At 55.4% G+C, this 14436-nt stretch overlaps 1 protein-coding gene across 1 annotated transcript in view; it reads right to left on the bottom strand.

Annotated features, from left to right (window-relative positions):
* Positions 1–4510: 4510 nt before the first annotated feature.
* The window catches only part of MAPKAPK2 (MAPK activated protein kinase 2), a 43676-nt gene continuing 33750 nt past the window's right edge, over positions 4511–14436 (bottom strand). Inside the window, exons 2-10 of the mRNA XM_069459249.1 lie at positions 9799–9938; positions 9549–9613; positions 9175–9254; positions 8613–8739; positions 7949–8024; positions 7451–7575; positions 7060–7145; positions 6856–6936; positions 4511–6183 (exon numbers count right to left, since the gene is read on the bottom strand). Coding sequence (XP_069315350.1) covers positions 6040–6183; positions 6856–6936; positions 7060–7145; positions 7451–7575; positions 7949–8024; positions 8613–8739; positions 9175–9254; positions 9549–9613; positions 9799–9938 — 924 coding nt within the window. The 3' untranslated portion in view covers positions 4511–6039. The remainder of the gene's footprint in view (positions 6184–6855; positions 6937–7059; positions 7146–7450; positions 7576–7948; positions 8025–8612; positions 8740–9174; positions 9255–9548; positions 9614–9798; positions 9939–14436) is intronic.

The raw sequence follows: 14436 nt of genomic DNA on the forward strand, positions 1-14436 counted from the left end.
TCATTGTTCCCTCCAGAATGCAGATGCAGATTCCAAGGGAATCCCAGCTTTGAGATGTTGGTGTGTTAAAAATAAAAACACATCAATGGAAGCTTAGGTACGCTGGCATTTGTACTTGTACCCGGGAGGCTCCCAAGGGCTTCACATTCAATATACTGACGGCTGGGGTAGGCTCATGAGGATGGAGGGATGAGAAAGGCTTTGTAGTAGCAGAGGCAAGAGGGGCAAGGAAGCCCCTCACAATGCCCAGCCCGCTCTTCCAGGAGGGTTCCAAGTTTCATGTAATGTCGTTTGCCATAATGATTTGTAAAATGCGTGACTAAAAATGACCTAAGTTTAAGGTATAACTTTGTAAGTCTTTTTTAAAAATTAATGAACTGAAAGATAAGTGGTGAAATCTTCCTCAGACTATATTGCCAAATTTTGGTTTTGGGGAGCAAACATCAGGAATGAGGGGGATCCAAGCTGGAGAGGCTGGAGAGAGAAAATGGACAGAAAACACTGAGGCCACCCCACTGGGGGAGACCAGATTTCCAGGGGCAGAACCTGTGGAGGTCAAAGGTCAAGCACAAGAGGAGCAGACAGTAGTTCAGACCAGAAGACAAGCGGTGAACCTGCCCCAGAAGGGTGATTCTGGCTCTTGCACAGACAAGCTGAGTGGAGACCCAATGGGAAAATCTCCGCCATGCTGCTCGCCCATGTTCTACCACCAGAACTGTCCTTCCAGCGCCCACGCAAAGGGCTGCTGGGAAACTCCCCTGGGTCTCTGCAGAACGGCCCCTCCTGCAGCACCACACCTGCTGCTCCCACTTTAGAGCACGTGGGCTCTGCCTGCCTCCTATTACAGCCACGTCTGCCCGCGGCTCCGCGCTGCGCTCCACGGGGGCTGGACCTGCGTCTTACTCGCCTGCGTCTCCCCTGATTCCTGAGCACCGGGCGTTACGCAGAGCAGGTGCTCAACATGCACTGGATCAAACTGTGGCATTTGTACTTTTGAATGGTGGCTGAAAGTCTTCTCGAAGAGCAGCTCAGGCCGAAGAGGCCGGAGTGGCCCTACCTTTGCACACCCACGACGCTTCCCCAGCGTTCTCAGTCGGCCTCATTTAACCCTTACGTGCCTGGGTGGGGAGCACGGGCACCATCCCCAGCCAAGGCATGGATGTGGAGGCTTCACCCAAACAGAGGATGAGGATTCAGGGCGTGTTTCTTTTGACCACACTCTTCTTTCCAGTCTCCAAACCTCTAGGCCCTAAGAGGCTGCCCCATGCCACCTGGGCTGGTATGACACACCCCTCACTGTCTGGACCAGTTTCTAAAGTGTCCAGGCCCGTGGATGCAGGGAGCGGAAAGACAAGGCCACTCTGCGGCACACAGGCACTCTTTGTCTTCCCAACCAGCCCCTCCAGGGCAGGAACCGAGTTTTACACTTGGCTTGTTTTTCCCAAAGCACACGGCATACAGGAAGTGCCTGCATAGTCACTGGTTTAGCAGGTTGGGAAGACGCTCCACACTGGTGTGATTGGGAGAGGAGAGGTAGATGAAGTCACCAAAAGGGCCTCCAGAGCTAGAGCAGGATGTCCCTTCCAAAGAGCTGCTACTCCCAAACTCAGCCACATACCCCAGGGTGGCCGGGGCCCCTAAATGAAGGCTACAAGAGACAGAACCTAGAAGGGGCTGTACTGTTGGGGCTGAGGCACAGTGGTGCCCCCCAAAGCCCCCTCTGACCCGCTCTGGCCCACCTGGGGCGTGCCCAGCAGGGTTTGTTTACATTCCCCAGTGAGTGGGACAGCCACTTTCTCCAGCCTCACCACCCTCACCCTCCGCTTTGCACAACTGAATTTCCTTCACACCCTGCGCAGACCTCCCCACTCACCGTTCACAGCCCTCCGCGTTTCCTGTCTCCAACCCAGTCAAAGGAAAGCCCCAAACTTACTGTTACTGTTTACCAACCCAACTGCCTCCTCACCCCAAGACACAGACCCACCGGACTAGCGGCAGGAGCTTGATCCAGCCTGGGCCACCGGCCCCACACCCTGTGCCCTCTCTGCAGGGCCGCCCACTAGTGGCAAAGGCTGCCTGGCAGCTGGCGTTCTAGGAAGCATTTAAATCCATTTTCTCCTTGAATTCCTCACGATAGCCACAGGGCCTAGGAACGCCATGTGCATTTCATGGAAAGGAAACGAGACCTCCCTCAGTGCAGCCGGTGCCAGTCTCAGCAGCCCCTCCCCCCCACCTCCACTGCTCTCCCTTAGCAAGAGGACGCCCATGGATTTTAAAGGAGCTCTAAACTTGGAAACAGACCTAGGTCATCTGACTGGTTGTGTCACCTTGGGCAAGTCTCTTTACTTCTCTGAGCCTCAGGTTCCTCTCGTGTAAACTGGAGGCTGGACTGAGCCCCCAGAGGGTGTTCATGATGGTGAAGAGGGCACTCGGCAGGTGCCTGGGGGTGTCTGCAGCTCCTCTTTATATCTCACACCACTTAAGGGTATTCGAGAAGCACACCTGGTCTCCCCGCCCCCTGCACCCATGCAAGCCAGCACCTGCCTTCAGGGGCAGAGGTTTCCATCGCTGCCCCACCCAGGAGTCCAGCAGGAGGTGGTTAAGTTCCCCCTAGAAACAGGGACTTGCCACATGGAAGGTCAGGGCAAGGCGGCATGGAAAGGTGCGGCAGGACTCCACTCGCCAGGCCAGATCCCTCCTGGCCCTTCGCCCCGGCCACCTTTCCTGAAAGCCAACATCAGGCTGGATCCTCACTGGCCACAAGAGCCCCCCTGAGCTGGGCTGACCCCGACAGGAAAGGAAGCAAAACAGAAGGGTCAGCGTTGGGCACCACTGAGAAGGCCGTGAGACAGGCCTCTGTGGCAGAATCACAGTCCCGGTGATACCATGCCCTTGTCTCTAGACCTGGGGCTATGTCACCTTACGTGGCAAAAGGGACTCTGCAGATGGGATTAAGGCTAAGGACCTTGCAGTGGGGAGATTACCCTGAATTATCTGCATGGGCCAGATCTCACCACACTAGTCCTTAAAAGCAACAAACCTTTCCCTAGTTGGGTCAGACCGATGTGACCACAGAAGAAATGGCAGAGAGATGTGAGGTTGCTGGTTGAAGATGGAGGAAGGGGCCACAAACCAAGAAATGCAGGAAGAGAAGGAATGCAGGAAGCCTCTAGAAGCTGGAAAAGGCAAGGAAACAGCCTCCAGAAAGGAATGCAGCCATGCTGAGACCTAGATTTTAGACCAGAGAGACCCTATCACACTTTTGACCTGAAGAACAGGAAGACAGTAAATGTGTGCTACTTAAACCATTAAATGTATATGGCAGGAACAAAAAACATCACAACAAAGCCTCTAAAGACAGCAGAGTGCTGACAACTTCCTTCTCCCCTCCGTTCCTGACTCCCTTCCCATCCTACCCCACTTCCTTCTTCCCCTTGTGTTCTTACCACTTCTGACACCTTCATAAGTGCAGACAAAATAACTGGATTTCTCTGAAAGCAAAACCTCATTCTGGCTTATTTTGAGCAGTGGTTTCTAGAGTGGTGAGCAGCGTCTCAAGGCAGGAACCAACCTCAGCAACCCATTCGGGAGCCCATGGGGCTTCTGTTCCCACGAGCTGAGGGTGGACACGTGAGCCCTTTGATGACTGAGGGGACAAGTGAACCTCTCCTCTCTCCTCCAGGCAGGGGGCAGATCTGACAGGACCCTGCGGCCCGAATTCTAATCCAAACCAGTTAGCTGTGTGACCCCGGCACCCGGTCTCACCCTCTGGGTGAGCCTCAGCAGGGATGGGTGGCCATCCTGCACTGCTTTCTCCCCCGAGTTCTGAGGATAACACAAGAGAAAGTGGGTGAAATGATCTAGGACATGAGATTTCTCCGCCTGACCCGGAGGGCGAGCAATGGGGTTGGCAGACGAGTTTCCACGGTAGGCTCTACTGCAAATCAAGTCATCGTGGGATGCTAGCGTCCCACACTGAGAGTGGGTCCGTGAACCCGGCTGTCTCTTCCAGCTGTGGTTTCTTCCTGGCCCCTATCGCCACCTCCTGGAATTCGCAGGCACTACACCGACTGCTCCCTGGTCTCTTCCAGGATTTCAACCAAATTCACCACCACCTCCTCTTCCTTGTGCCCCACACCAGCCGGCTCCCCTAGACTCAGGGTGCCAGCACCTGGCAGTGGCTATGCAGGTCAAAGAAGAATGTGCCGAGAAGCTCCTGATTTGGTATTTGGCAAAAGAGGATGGGCTCCCAGCCCCTGCTGCCTCTCAGCTCGTGCTAAGGAGAGTGGGAGTGGCGTCCCCATCCCAACAGCAGGCGCGTCCCCACCCAGGGACGTGCCGGCTCCTGCCGGTCCAGGAGGTCCTCCTCTCCTCCCTCCGCCATCCTCCCCTCTCCTCTCCCAGGGCACCCAGCTCTGCCCTTCCCAACAGGCAAAATTCTCCGCACATGGAGGAGGGAGGTGGGGGCTGGGGGCCTGAGCCCCAGGAAGGAAGAGAAAGGAAAACTTTCAACTATTAAATCTGTTTAGTAAAGACAATTTTGCTCATACAAAACAACAGTATACAACAGTCTGAGTGCTGGACACACCATCAGAGACGGAGGCGCTGTGGGCACCCGGAGCCGGTCCCCTGTGCACAAAGACGACCCTGGGTGCCCCTCCGCCACCTGCCCCTGAGGGAGAGGAAAGCTGAAGTACTCCTGCCACCTCTTCCCCCAGAGGGAAGCGGGACAGCGGGGCCATGGCACAGAGAATCTCTCCCCAGCTGCTCCTCACCAACATCAGGGGAGGCCTCAGCCCTCACTGACTCGGACACGCCAAGCTGAGTTGTTTGGGGGTGACGGCAAAGTGGCTGACGGGCGAGGGGGCAAAGTCGGGACATCTTTGGTGCAAAGACTCCCCGCCCACCCACCAGGCCACACGAGGGAAATGTGAGGGAGGACCACGCTGGCCCTGCCTTTGCCCACAAGGGGTAGCTGGCTGACGCCCCCAGGGCGCAGTAGGTACACATGAAATGCAGAAGCTTTGTCCATACAGACACCCCGGGCTCAGCTGTGTGAGTTGAGAGGCAGCCCATTGAGAAATGGCTAAAAACTTAAGGAAAATAAACAAGAATGGGTTAATAATGGCGAGAAGGGGAAGGAGAGAGGTTATTCGGTAGGTCAGCGCCTGGGAGGACCTAGGACCAGCGTAAATGGGGAGAAGGGGGTGGGGGGCGTCCAGTCTTCCTGATTGCTGCACCAGTGCCAGGCAAGTCCCCTCTGCCTCCCGGGACGCAGCTAACAGAGAAAGGCCGTGGAGGGCCTGGTTCAGAATCTGGATGGGCTTCCCAGGCACTTTGGCAGGCTCAAACGGGCAGGGCAGGCCCAAGGAGGGAGAAGGTGCTTGCGCCACAGCAGGGCCCCCTCCCTCTGCAGCCCTGCCTGCCCCTGGCCCCGCAAATGCACGATCCCAGGCACAGATCTGGGCACTCTCGAGTACACGCGCGCGCGCGCACACACACACACACACTCACTCCTGTCTGTCCGGCACACTGGTGATGCCTGAGGGCTCCAGAAGCGGAGGTGGGAGCCCCCAGAACGCCTGAGCCAGCGGGGACCCCAGGCTGTCCTGGGGAGATAGGGAGGGCAGATGGGACAACACAGGGCCACTCCCTATAACAGTTTCCACAAATACCCTTAACAAACCCCAAACCTTTGCAGGATGCAGAGAGGAAGGGGTCTGGTAGGAAGGAGGAGAAGTAGGAGAAAGGACAAAAAAAGAGTTTTCATAAAAATTCCAGGTCAAATTACTGATAAAAGATTGTAAAATGAGCAAGGTTCAACAGCGCCTTGCTGGCTTCTCTCCACAGCCTCCCAACCTCCCAGCCTTGCCCCCCTGGGGTGGCCAGAACCGAAGGCCGAATCCAGCCGCTGGCACAGTTCAGGCTCCACGCGGCTGAGGAGTGGAGGTGGGAGTGGGCAGTTCTGTGTCTCCTCGTTTAAAAAATATATTCGTGTAGAGTTATTGCTTGTCCTCCAGTGGGGCGGGACCCGGAGGCTCAGTGGGCAAGGGCTGCAGCCTCCAGGGCCCGAGCTTTCTTCCGCCTCTTCAGAAGCAGAGGGTTGGACGCATCTTCGATCTTTTTTATCTTGATCTGCTCGTAGTCGACGCGCATTGTGGCCAAGGCACTGGTCATCTCCTCCTGGGGGCAGGGGTGGAGGATTGCAGCAGGAAGGGTGCAAAAAGCAAGCCAGAAGACGAGAAGGAGAGAGGGCAGAGAGAGACATAGGAGAAGGGAGACATGACAAGCGCAGGATGAGGGCAGCAGGGGTGGGGGCAGAAAGAGAACACAGCCAGTCAGTGGGTCCCCACTGCCAACAGCAGCCCCACCCCAGCGCTGGGTGACAGAGAGCCTGGCTCCCGCACTGCTGCTGCTCTCCCAGGGGCCCCCCAGTGACCCCCCCCCCCCTCAGGAGGGCAGAAAGAGCACTGGACCAGGAGTCAGGAGACCTGGGTCTGGTCCATCCCAGCCAGTTACCAGCTGCATGACCTTGAGCAGGTCACTCCCCTTCTCTGGGCCTCAGTTTCTCCTGCAAAATGAGGAGATCATACCAGATGGCCTTTAAGGCCATCAGATCCCGAGGGAGTAGAGGGCTCCTAAGAAACAGCCCCGGCAGACCTGGACAGGAACACGGTGCTCTGCCCACAACCCGCAGGGAAGCTGCTCAGGCCGCTGTTCTCCTTGGAAGGGAGACAGCCCCGGGGCGAGAAGATGCTGAACCAAACTCCCCCGCCAGTGCCGCCCCTCCCACCTGGGCGCTCCCAGCGAGCTGCCCACACACCCAAGCCCCTCTCACCCAGGGGCGCCCCTCACCTTGACATCCTCCCACCGCTCCTTGTCCTCCTTCAGGACCCGGCTGGTGTGCAGTGGGGTTTGAGGGACCTTTGTCGATTGCTGAGGGGAGAGAAAACGGGTCCGAGTGAAAGCCTGGGACAGGCAGAATCCTGGCTAGGGCTGTGTCCCCAGGGACAGTCCCCTCGGACCTGGACCTGGGTCTCCCCAGCCTGCCAGGCTTACCATGATCCAGGGGTGGTTCATGAACTCCGTGATGGTCATTCTCTGCGTGGGCTCTGTTTTCAGCAGGTTCCGGATGAGCATCTTCACTGTGGGGTGGGACATGAGCAGGGACAGCTCAGGGGCCACTCTCCCCATCCTGCTTCTCCTTCCAGTTTTCAGGGGGAAACCAGGCTCAAAAGAGGGAGGCTGACCAAGAACTGGCCCCACAGACCACTACGGCTTCACTACTTGACGGGCCCCCCCCAAGGGCAAGACGTGCCCAGCAGGGTGGGCACAGGTGCAGACACACAGACCCCCCACGAGACGGATGCCCCCACGCGCGTGTGCACACATGCACGCAAACACCACACACACGGGCTCTGCCCCTAGTCCCGCAAGGCCGGGCTCCTACCTTCCTCCGATACTTCTGACCACTCCGGGTTGGGAAATTCATACTGGCCCATTCGGATGCGCGTCTTCATGCCCGGAGAGATGGCGAGGCCGTGGTTGGAGTAGAAGGGGGGGTAGCCACACAGCCTGCACCAAGAGGAGGAGGAAGTGGGAGACAGAGAAGATGTTACTCAGGGGCCCTGACTGGGAGTGAGAAACAGGCTCTTCTTCTTGCAAAGGTCACAGAGAAAGGGGCTGGTTGATGCAGGCACAACATACAAAGCTGCGGACAGGGCCTGGGAATCTAGCATACCAAGCATCTAACCACACACTTCCCGGCCCGTGAGCCAGCATAGCCACCACCAGCGACCAGAATCCACGGGCCCTGAGGGAAGTGGGCACTCAGGGGAGTCCCAGGGAACCCCCCGTCCACAGGGCAACGCTGACATTTGCCAATCCTTCTCGGCCTGGAGAGGTCCACCTCCCCCGTGCCCACCCCGGCCCCTTCCAGCACACTCACAGGATGTACATGATCACACCCAAGGACCACATGTCACAGGACTTGTCATACTTCTCTGGGCCCAGCACTTCCGGAGCTGCAAACCAAAGGTCAGTGTGGGTGGGTCTGGCCCTCGGGACGTGTGGACGATGCTCCCCGTCCCAACCTTCCAGCCCATCTCGAGGGAGCAGCAGCTTGGGTGGAAGGAGGAGGAGCCATAACCCAGCCTGGGGCTGGAAGGAAAACAGAACATTCTCCCCCAACAGGAACCCTGGAGCCGGAATCTTAAGGTTAAAAAAGTGCTGAACTGCATGAGACTTTCAGACTCATGCTACCCATTTAATCTGACAAACATGTTTGAGAGCTTATTCTGTGCCAGTCAGCTGAGGCTCTAGAACCAAATCTGGGTCCCAGATGCCACTGAGAATCTGATGGAAATGGTGGCTCTTCTCAGGAAGTGTGCATGTGTGCACAAAATCCTGCCCATGACCTCAGGCAGAGAATTGCCCACACTTTCTAGCTCCTAGCTTAACTCTGCTAAGCCCTACTTCTAGCAGGCCCCATCAGATAGCGCCAGAAAGGGCCCATAAGGACATGACTCTCCTAGGATGTGTGGCCCCCTGAGAGGAGGGGTTGAGGAAAGTTCTGGGGGAAGCCTAGGTCCCTGGGCCTCCTTTGGACTTACCCACATAGTATGGCGTATAACAAGGAGTGGTCAAAGAGTTGTGGCTGGTGGTTTCCTTGGCAAAGCCAAAATCAGTGAGTTTGAGAATGGCATTGGGCCTTTTGGAGGTGTATAAGAGATTCTCGGGCTACAGGAAGAGAGACAGATAAATAACTGCCCTGCTGGACCTGCGAGGGGCTACGAGAAACCACAGGGTGATAGGTCCCCCCTCCTTCACGCATCCAACAACCCAGCCCTGTGAGCTGCCCACCAAGAGGAACAGCAGCTCTGTGTGGCCAGCTCCCTGCCACACAGAGCTCAGAGAGTGCTTGCAGGTAAGAGACTGACACCGAGAACCAGCAATAAACTCTACAGGGACAGAAAAGCCAAGGGGTGAGTGGGAGGTTCTGGCTGAGGAGAACCACAGGGCTGAGTGTGGCCAGATAGGGCTTCACTAGCAGCTTTGTGGGTTTGCCCCTAGGCAGAGAGCAGGGCCCTCGGCACCCTCAGGAACCAGGCCGCAAGGGTGCAGGGGGCAGCCCGCCTCCATTGCATCGGGTACGGGCATGTGAACAGCTGGCACCTTGACATCGCGATGGGCGATGTTAATTGAGTGCAAATACTGGATGGCCTCGCCGATGCTCTTCATGATTTCTGACGCTTCTGCAGAGGGGAGAATGGGGGAGCAGGAAAGAAAGTCACAGATACATCATTAGGTTTCGAAGCCCAATGCACCAGGCCCACACCCATGCAGCCTGAGAGGCTCCCCGCACCCACCCCCCTCCCCGGAAACAAAGACACCAGGAGCTGCCCTGGTCGGCTGAGGACGACGCCCTCCCTGGTGGCTGCGTGCCGAAGGAGACAGCGGCCCCGGTGTCCCCCCCGAGAGCAGGCCCTGCAGAAGCCCCCTTAGGCCCCTGTTGCCCCAAGCCTGTCCCCATGACAGACCCTTTCTACCTCTTTCTGTGAACGCTTGGTCTCCTCGGTCCTGGATTCGGCTGAAGAGTTCTCCACCATCCAAACTGAAAAAAAGCCACAGTGAGATCTGGGGAACAAACCGCCCACTGCCACTCTCCGTCACCCCCAGAGGAAATCAAGCGTTTACATTTCAGCTTCGGGGTCCACGCCTGGGCTGTCCTCAGAGCGTGAGGCACCTGAGTGGGCAGAGGGCCAGGCTGGGCCAGGCACAGAGCAGCAGGCTGCTTACCACTCCATGACAATGAGCAGGCACTTCCTCCCCGCGTACAGGTTCTCGTAGACGTCCACGATCCGCACGATGTGCGGGCACTGGGAGGCCCGCCAGTGCAGCTCCACCTCCCTGCGGGCCTTGGGGCAGTCCTGAAGCATCTGCAAGCCAAACAGCTTCCAGGTAACTGCACTGTCTCCTCGGGGGACAGGTGGCACTGCCCCAAAGAGCCTATTCCAAGCCCTGGGCCTACATGCCCTGACATTTCCACTGATACTCCATCAACTCCCCACTCCTGCTGGCCCCCACCAGCCCCTGGCACTTGTCCTGGCCACTCCATCTCCTGGATCTCGTGAGGCCTTTGCGGCTCCTTGTCTGCTCTAAATGAAACCTCAATATGACCCGTTTGGGGCCCTTTTTCCAGCTTAGGCCATGAGATCTATTCTAGAAGGCAAGTAGTAGTCAGGTAGGGGGTGCGGGGAGTATGAAGAGAAGGACAGACAGAAAAACCAATACAGTAAGGGAAAGCGGCCCGTAAAGGACAGACTCCAGAGTCAGCAGGAAACGGTACCTCCAAGATCAGTCAAATGCGCTGCACCAAATCTAGAGCAATGTTCTTTCTACTTCTGTGGTTGACTTCAATCAACCAACAGATGGCCTTGGGAGTCAGCCAGATGTTGGTCTGGATCCCGGTTCTTATCAGATTTGCAAACTTGAGCAAGTTTCTTACCTCGCTGAGCCTCATTTATGTCCCCTTTCTTCCCTGGACCAGGACCCTGGGGGACTAAAGGCGGCTGGCCTCTCACCAGACTCAGGGGCTGAATCTGGACTAGTCCAAGCCAGTCTCGTTAATTCCAGTCCCTTTGCTAGTGACTGGCTTGGGAACAAGCCTAAGACCCAAATGGCCAAGAACTTTGTAAGAAATCTGATGAGAGCTCTCTTAAAGGGAGCACACGGAACCTACACCATCACTCCTGTGTGTGGCACCTGGAACCATGGCAGTCACCTTGTTGCCAGTAAGGGGATGGCCTACAAGGATAAACTAACACACTGAGGAAGGCCACCAGGAGACACGGCAATGCCCTGGATCTTGTTGATATCACCAAGCATCCTCAGGACTTCTTTTTGGTAAGATAATAGACTTTCTTACTGTTTAAACTGCTTTTAGTGGAATATTTTTATTGCTTGGAGCCAAAAGTATCCTGATTCATCCCTCCTTTGTATGGTGGAGATAACAGCTTCCGTTTCACCGATTTGTTGTGAGAACTAAATTAAATATTTCTGCAAAGCATCTAGCAGAATACCTGACATGCTCACTAATAACAGCTGTCATTTCTATTACAGAGTGTCTGCTAAGTGCAGCGCACAGAGGCCAAAATGATTAAGATGAGGACCCTCACAGACTCACCACCTCCATGGGAGGTCAAGATGAGCCCTGTACCGTACACACTCCACTGCTCTGGGCATTTACAGGGCTGAGGCGTCAGGGAGACCAGCTGGGAAGGAAATGGACAGGCAGAGGGAAGGGCGCCAGGCAGGGCAACGGCAGAACAGGGCACTGACTGGCGGAGGAGTAGAGCTGGGGGAGGATGGGTGATGCCGCAGGGAAGGCTAAGAGATTGCTGGGAAGTGTCGGAAGCTTGGTGAATAAGATCATATGGCCAAGATGGAGCCGGATGACAGAGGGCAGAGCAAGGCAAACACAGAAATTTCCAACAACAAAACTGGCACGCGTTTATGCTGGGCTTTTTCTAACTGTACAACCTTTGCCCTTGTACAGGATAAGGAAACTGCGGCTCAGAGAAGCAGCACACCCCAGGTTCAGCGTCTGGGGAAAGGCAGATCCAGGATTGTAATCCAGGCCTGGTAGATGCCAAAAGCACAGGGCTTTCCACCGCATCCCCAGCTTTCAGAAGAAGCTGGAGGCAGAGGCTTCTCAGTCGGACTTTGCAGCGGCACTTCCCAAACAGGTATCCAGAAGGAATCAACCACTAGATAGCTCAGTCTCTCGCACAGAGGGGGCTGGAGCCAATCGTTGCAGGAGCCAAGTCCCCATGGTGCCACACTGCCACCTTGTGGCCACCTGATGATACTGCATAGGTCCTGAGTTGCACCACTTCCAACTTCACTCATTTGGATGGACCAGGAAAAAAGTTTACTCAACTTTCCCATGCCCTAAGAGCAGCAGGAGGAGACACTGGCCAGTTTCATTCCCATCTAATTCAATTCGACAAGCAGTTACTGAGATCCCACTACTACGGGCCATGCACTGTGCTGAATGTCAGACCAAATAGAGGACTCCTGATCTGAAACAGCTTAGGCTAGCGGGGGGCCGAAGAAACCAGGGGAGGTAGATACAGAAAATGCCTGTAATATCGTGAGATTATGTGCTGTAAGACTGCTACATTCAAAGGGTTTGGGAAGAAGTTTCCGGAGCAGCCAAGCAGGAAGAACCTCTAACGCCCCCTGCAGGCACACAGGAACAGTGGCCCAGAAAGCAGGAATCAAAGTTGTCAAATTCACCCAGAGGCAACATGTGGTTGTGGATTTATAGTCAGGAGAAACTTGGGTCCTGGTCTGAATTTGTTGAATTTCTGGTTGCACAGCCGTGGAGAGGTCATGTCTGTAAGTTAGGGGTGATGACACCTGCCCAGCCTCCCCCTCACAGAGTCATGTGAGCATCTAATGAAATAATACCTCTAAAAGTACTCTGTGATCAGAAAAGCACTCATCAGTGTTATCCAGCAGCATTACTGCCACAGCACGGGGGCCCCTCCATCACCACTGAGGTGAGCCTGGAACACGCTTAGGTACCCAGTAAAGTCACCCGCAACATTGCAGGCTGGGTTTCTGTCTTCAGTCCGGTGACCACCACCAGGGCACCAGCTCCCTGCTCTAACCACTCAGAGCTGTGCTAAGTGGGGGTGCACCAAGGCCCAAATCCAAATACACACGGTCCTTGGCAGCCCCCGAACTCAGAGCACTCACTGCAAGTCCTGCTCTTAGAGCACATGGCACTAGGCAAACGAGAATTTGCCGTAAGAGAGGCTGGCTCTACACTGCACTTCCAGACTTACACAAACTCTTCACCTTTTAGAGGAGATGGACTGATAGTGAATCTGGGCTTTGGGATCACATGCACGTTGAATACCAGTTCTGTACTGCCTCGCTTGTGTCAAGCAACCAGTCTACATTTCGGAAAAGGGTTCCCTCATCAGTAAAATTACATTCAATTTCGTGAAATAATATCCTTGAAAGTGCTTCAGAAACTCTATCTAGGGTACTTTTCACTTCAAAGAAATTTACCATTTTGCATATTTATGCCTTGTATCTCCTCAACCTGAGTCTCTGAAGGGCAAGATCTAATTCGATTTCTGTTTAATCCCTTCCCTCTTCCTGTCCTCAGCCAGTGGATAAGAATTCCTGAGCCAACAGCTCTCGTCCTGCTGCTTCCTCTCCCTGCTAAACTGTCTCCCACGCTGTCCCCTCTCACAGAGGTCTACCCCCAGGGTCCTGAAGTAAATTGTTAAGAGGAGTATTTTTAATTTCTTAGAGAAACTTCGTAAGAATTTCCCATGAAGACTGGTAATTGACACCCATCCAGGCACATGTTTCCAGAAATCCCTGACTGGATATGAAAATCCACCCAAGCAATGAAAGCAAGACCTTCAAATTGGTCAGGCGGGCTGGCTGGTGTCACGGGCAGAGCCCTGCAGGGCCAAAGCGGCCTCACAGGCAAGCGTGGAGCGCAGAGAGCCTGCACAGAGGAAATCAAGAACGTGCTAATCTGAGTACAGGGCTAAGTAAAGAACAGTGGGGGAGGCGGGCTGCGCTTCGAGCCAGAGAAGAGATAGGGAGAGAAGGCAGGATCCTTGGGCACTGCCAGGGGCACCAGCGCAGTGAGGCAGCAGGTCCAACCAGCAGCCAAGGTGCTGCCTCTCTGGCATGGGCCAGGGCAGTAGAGGCCAACAGGCCCAGGCCCACAGCGCTGGGGCCAGAGACTAGAAGGAAGAGCCTTCCCACTAAAGAGCCACAGGCCTCTAGTCAAGGAATCCCTGAGACGGACTGTGAAATATTTTAAGCTCATGCTCGCCTCAGCCCCACGAAGTTTGTGCCTGAAATTCTCCTCCACTATAGGAAAGGTTAATTGTTGCATGTGCCAGGCTGCAATGCAACAGGCAAGGCCCTGCCAACTGTGGACACAGAGCCCAGTGCCTGGAGAGGAACCTCTGCCCAAACAGGGTTGCATGCCTGTTCCTGCCAGGGCCTAGAGGGAAGAGGGACAAGCGCCCCCGACCCCGATTCGGATTGTGCTTGGTCCCCCTTATCTCCCCTCCATGAGATCTTCCACCACGGGGCCACACGAAAAGCCCAGCCCAGCCCAGCCAGAGAAGGGGAAAGAAACAAGGAGCCTGAGCCTGAGGGGCTGCCCACCAGCAAGGCGGACATGAGGACGAGACTGGGAAGGAGAAGCCCCAAGGATCCCCCTTCACAAGCCCTACTACTTACTAGAACCCGGGAAAGTTTTTAACCCCTTTGTGCCTCAGTGTCTTTATCTGTCAAATAGGATAATAACACCCCCTACATCATGGGGTTGCCAAATTAGATGAGTCAATACATGAGCATTATTAGCAAATTACTACCAATGGTGCCTGGCAC

Source organism: Eulemur rufifrons, chromosome 27 (genome assembly GCF_041146395.1).
Source record: "Eulemur rufifrons isolate Redbay chromosome 27, OSU_ERuf_1, whole genome shotgun sequence".
Lineage (NCBI taxonomy): Eukaryota > Metazoa > Chordata > Mammalia > Primates > Lemuridae > Eulemur > Eulemur rufifrons.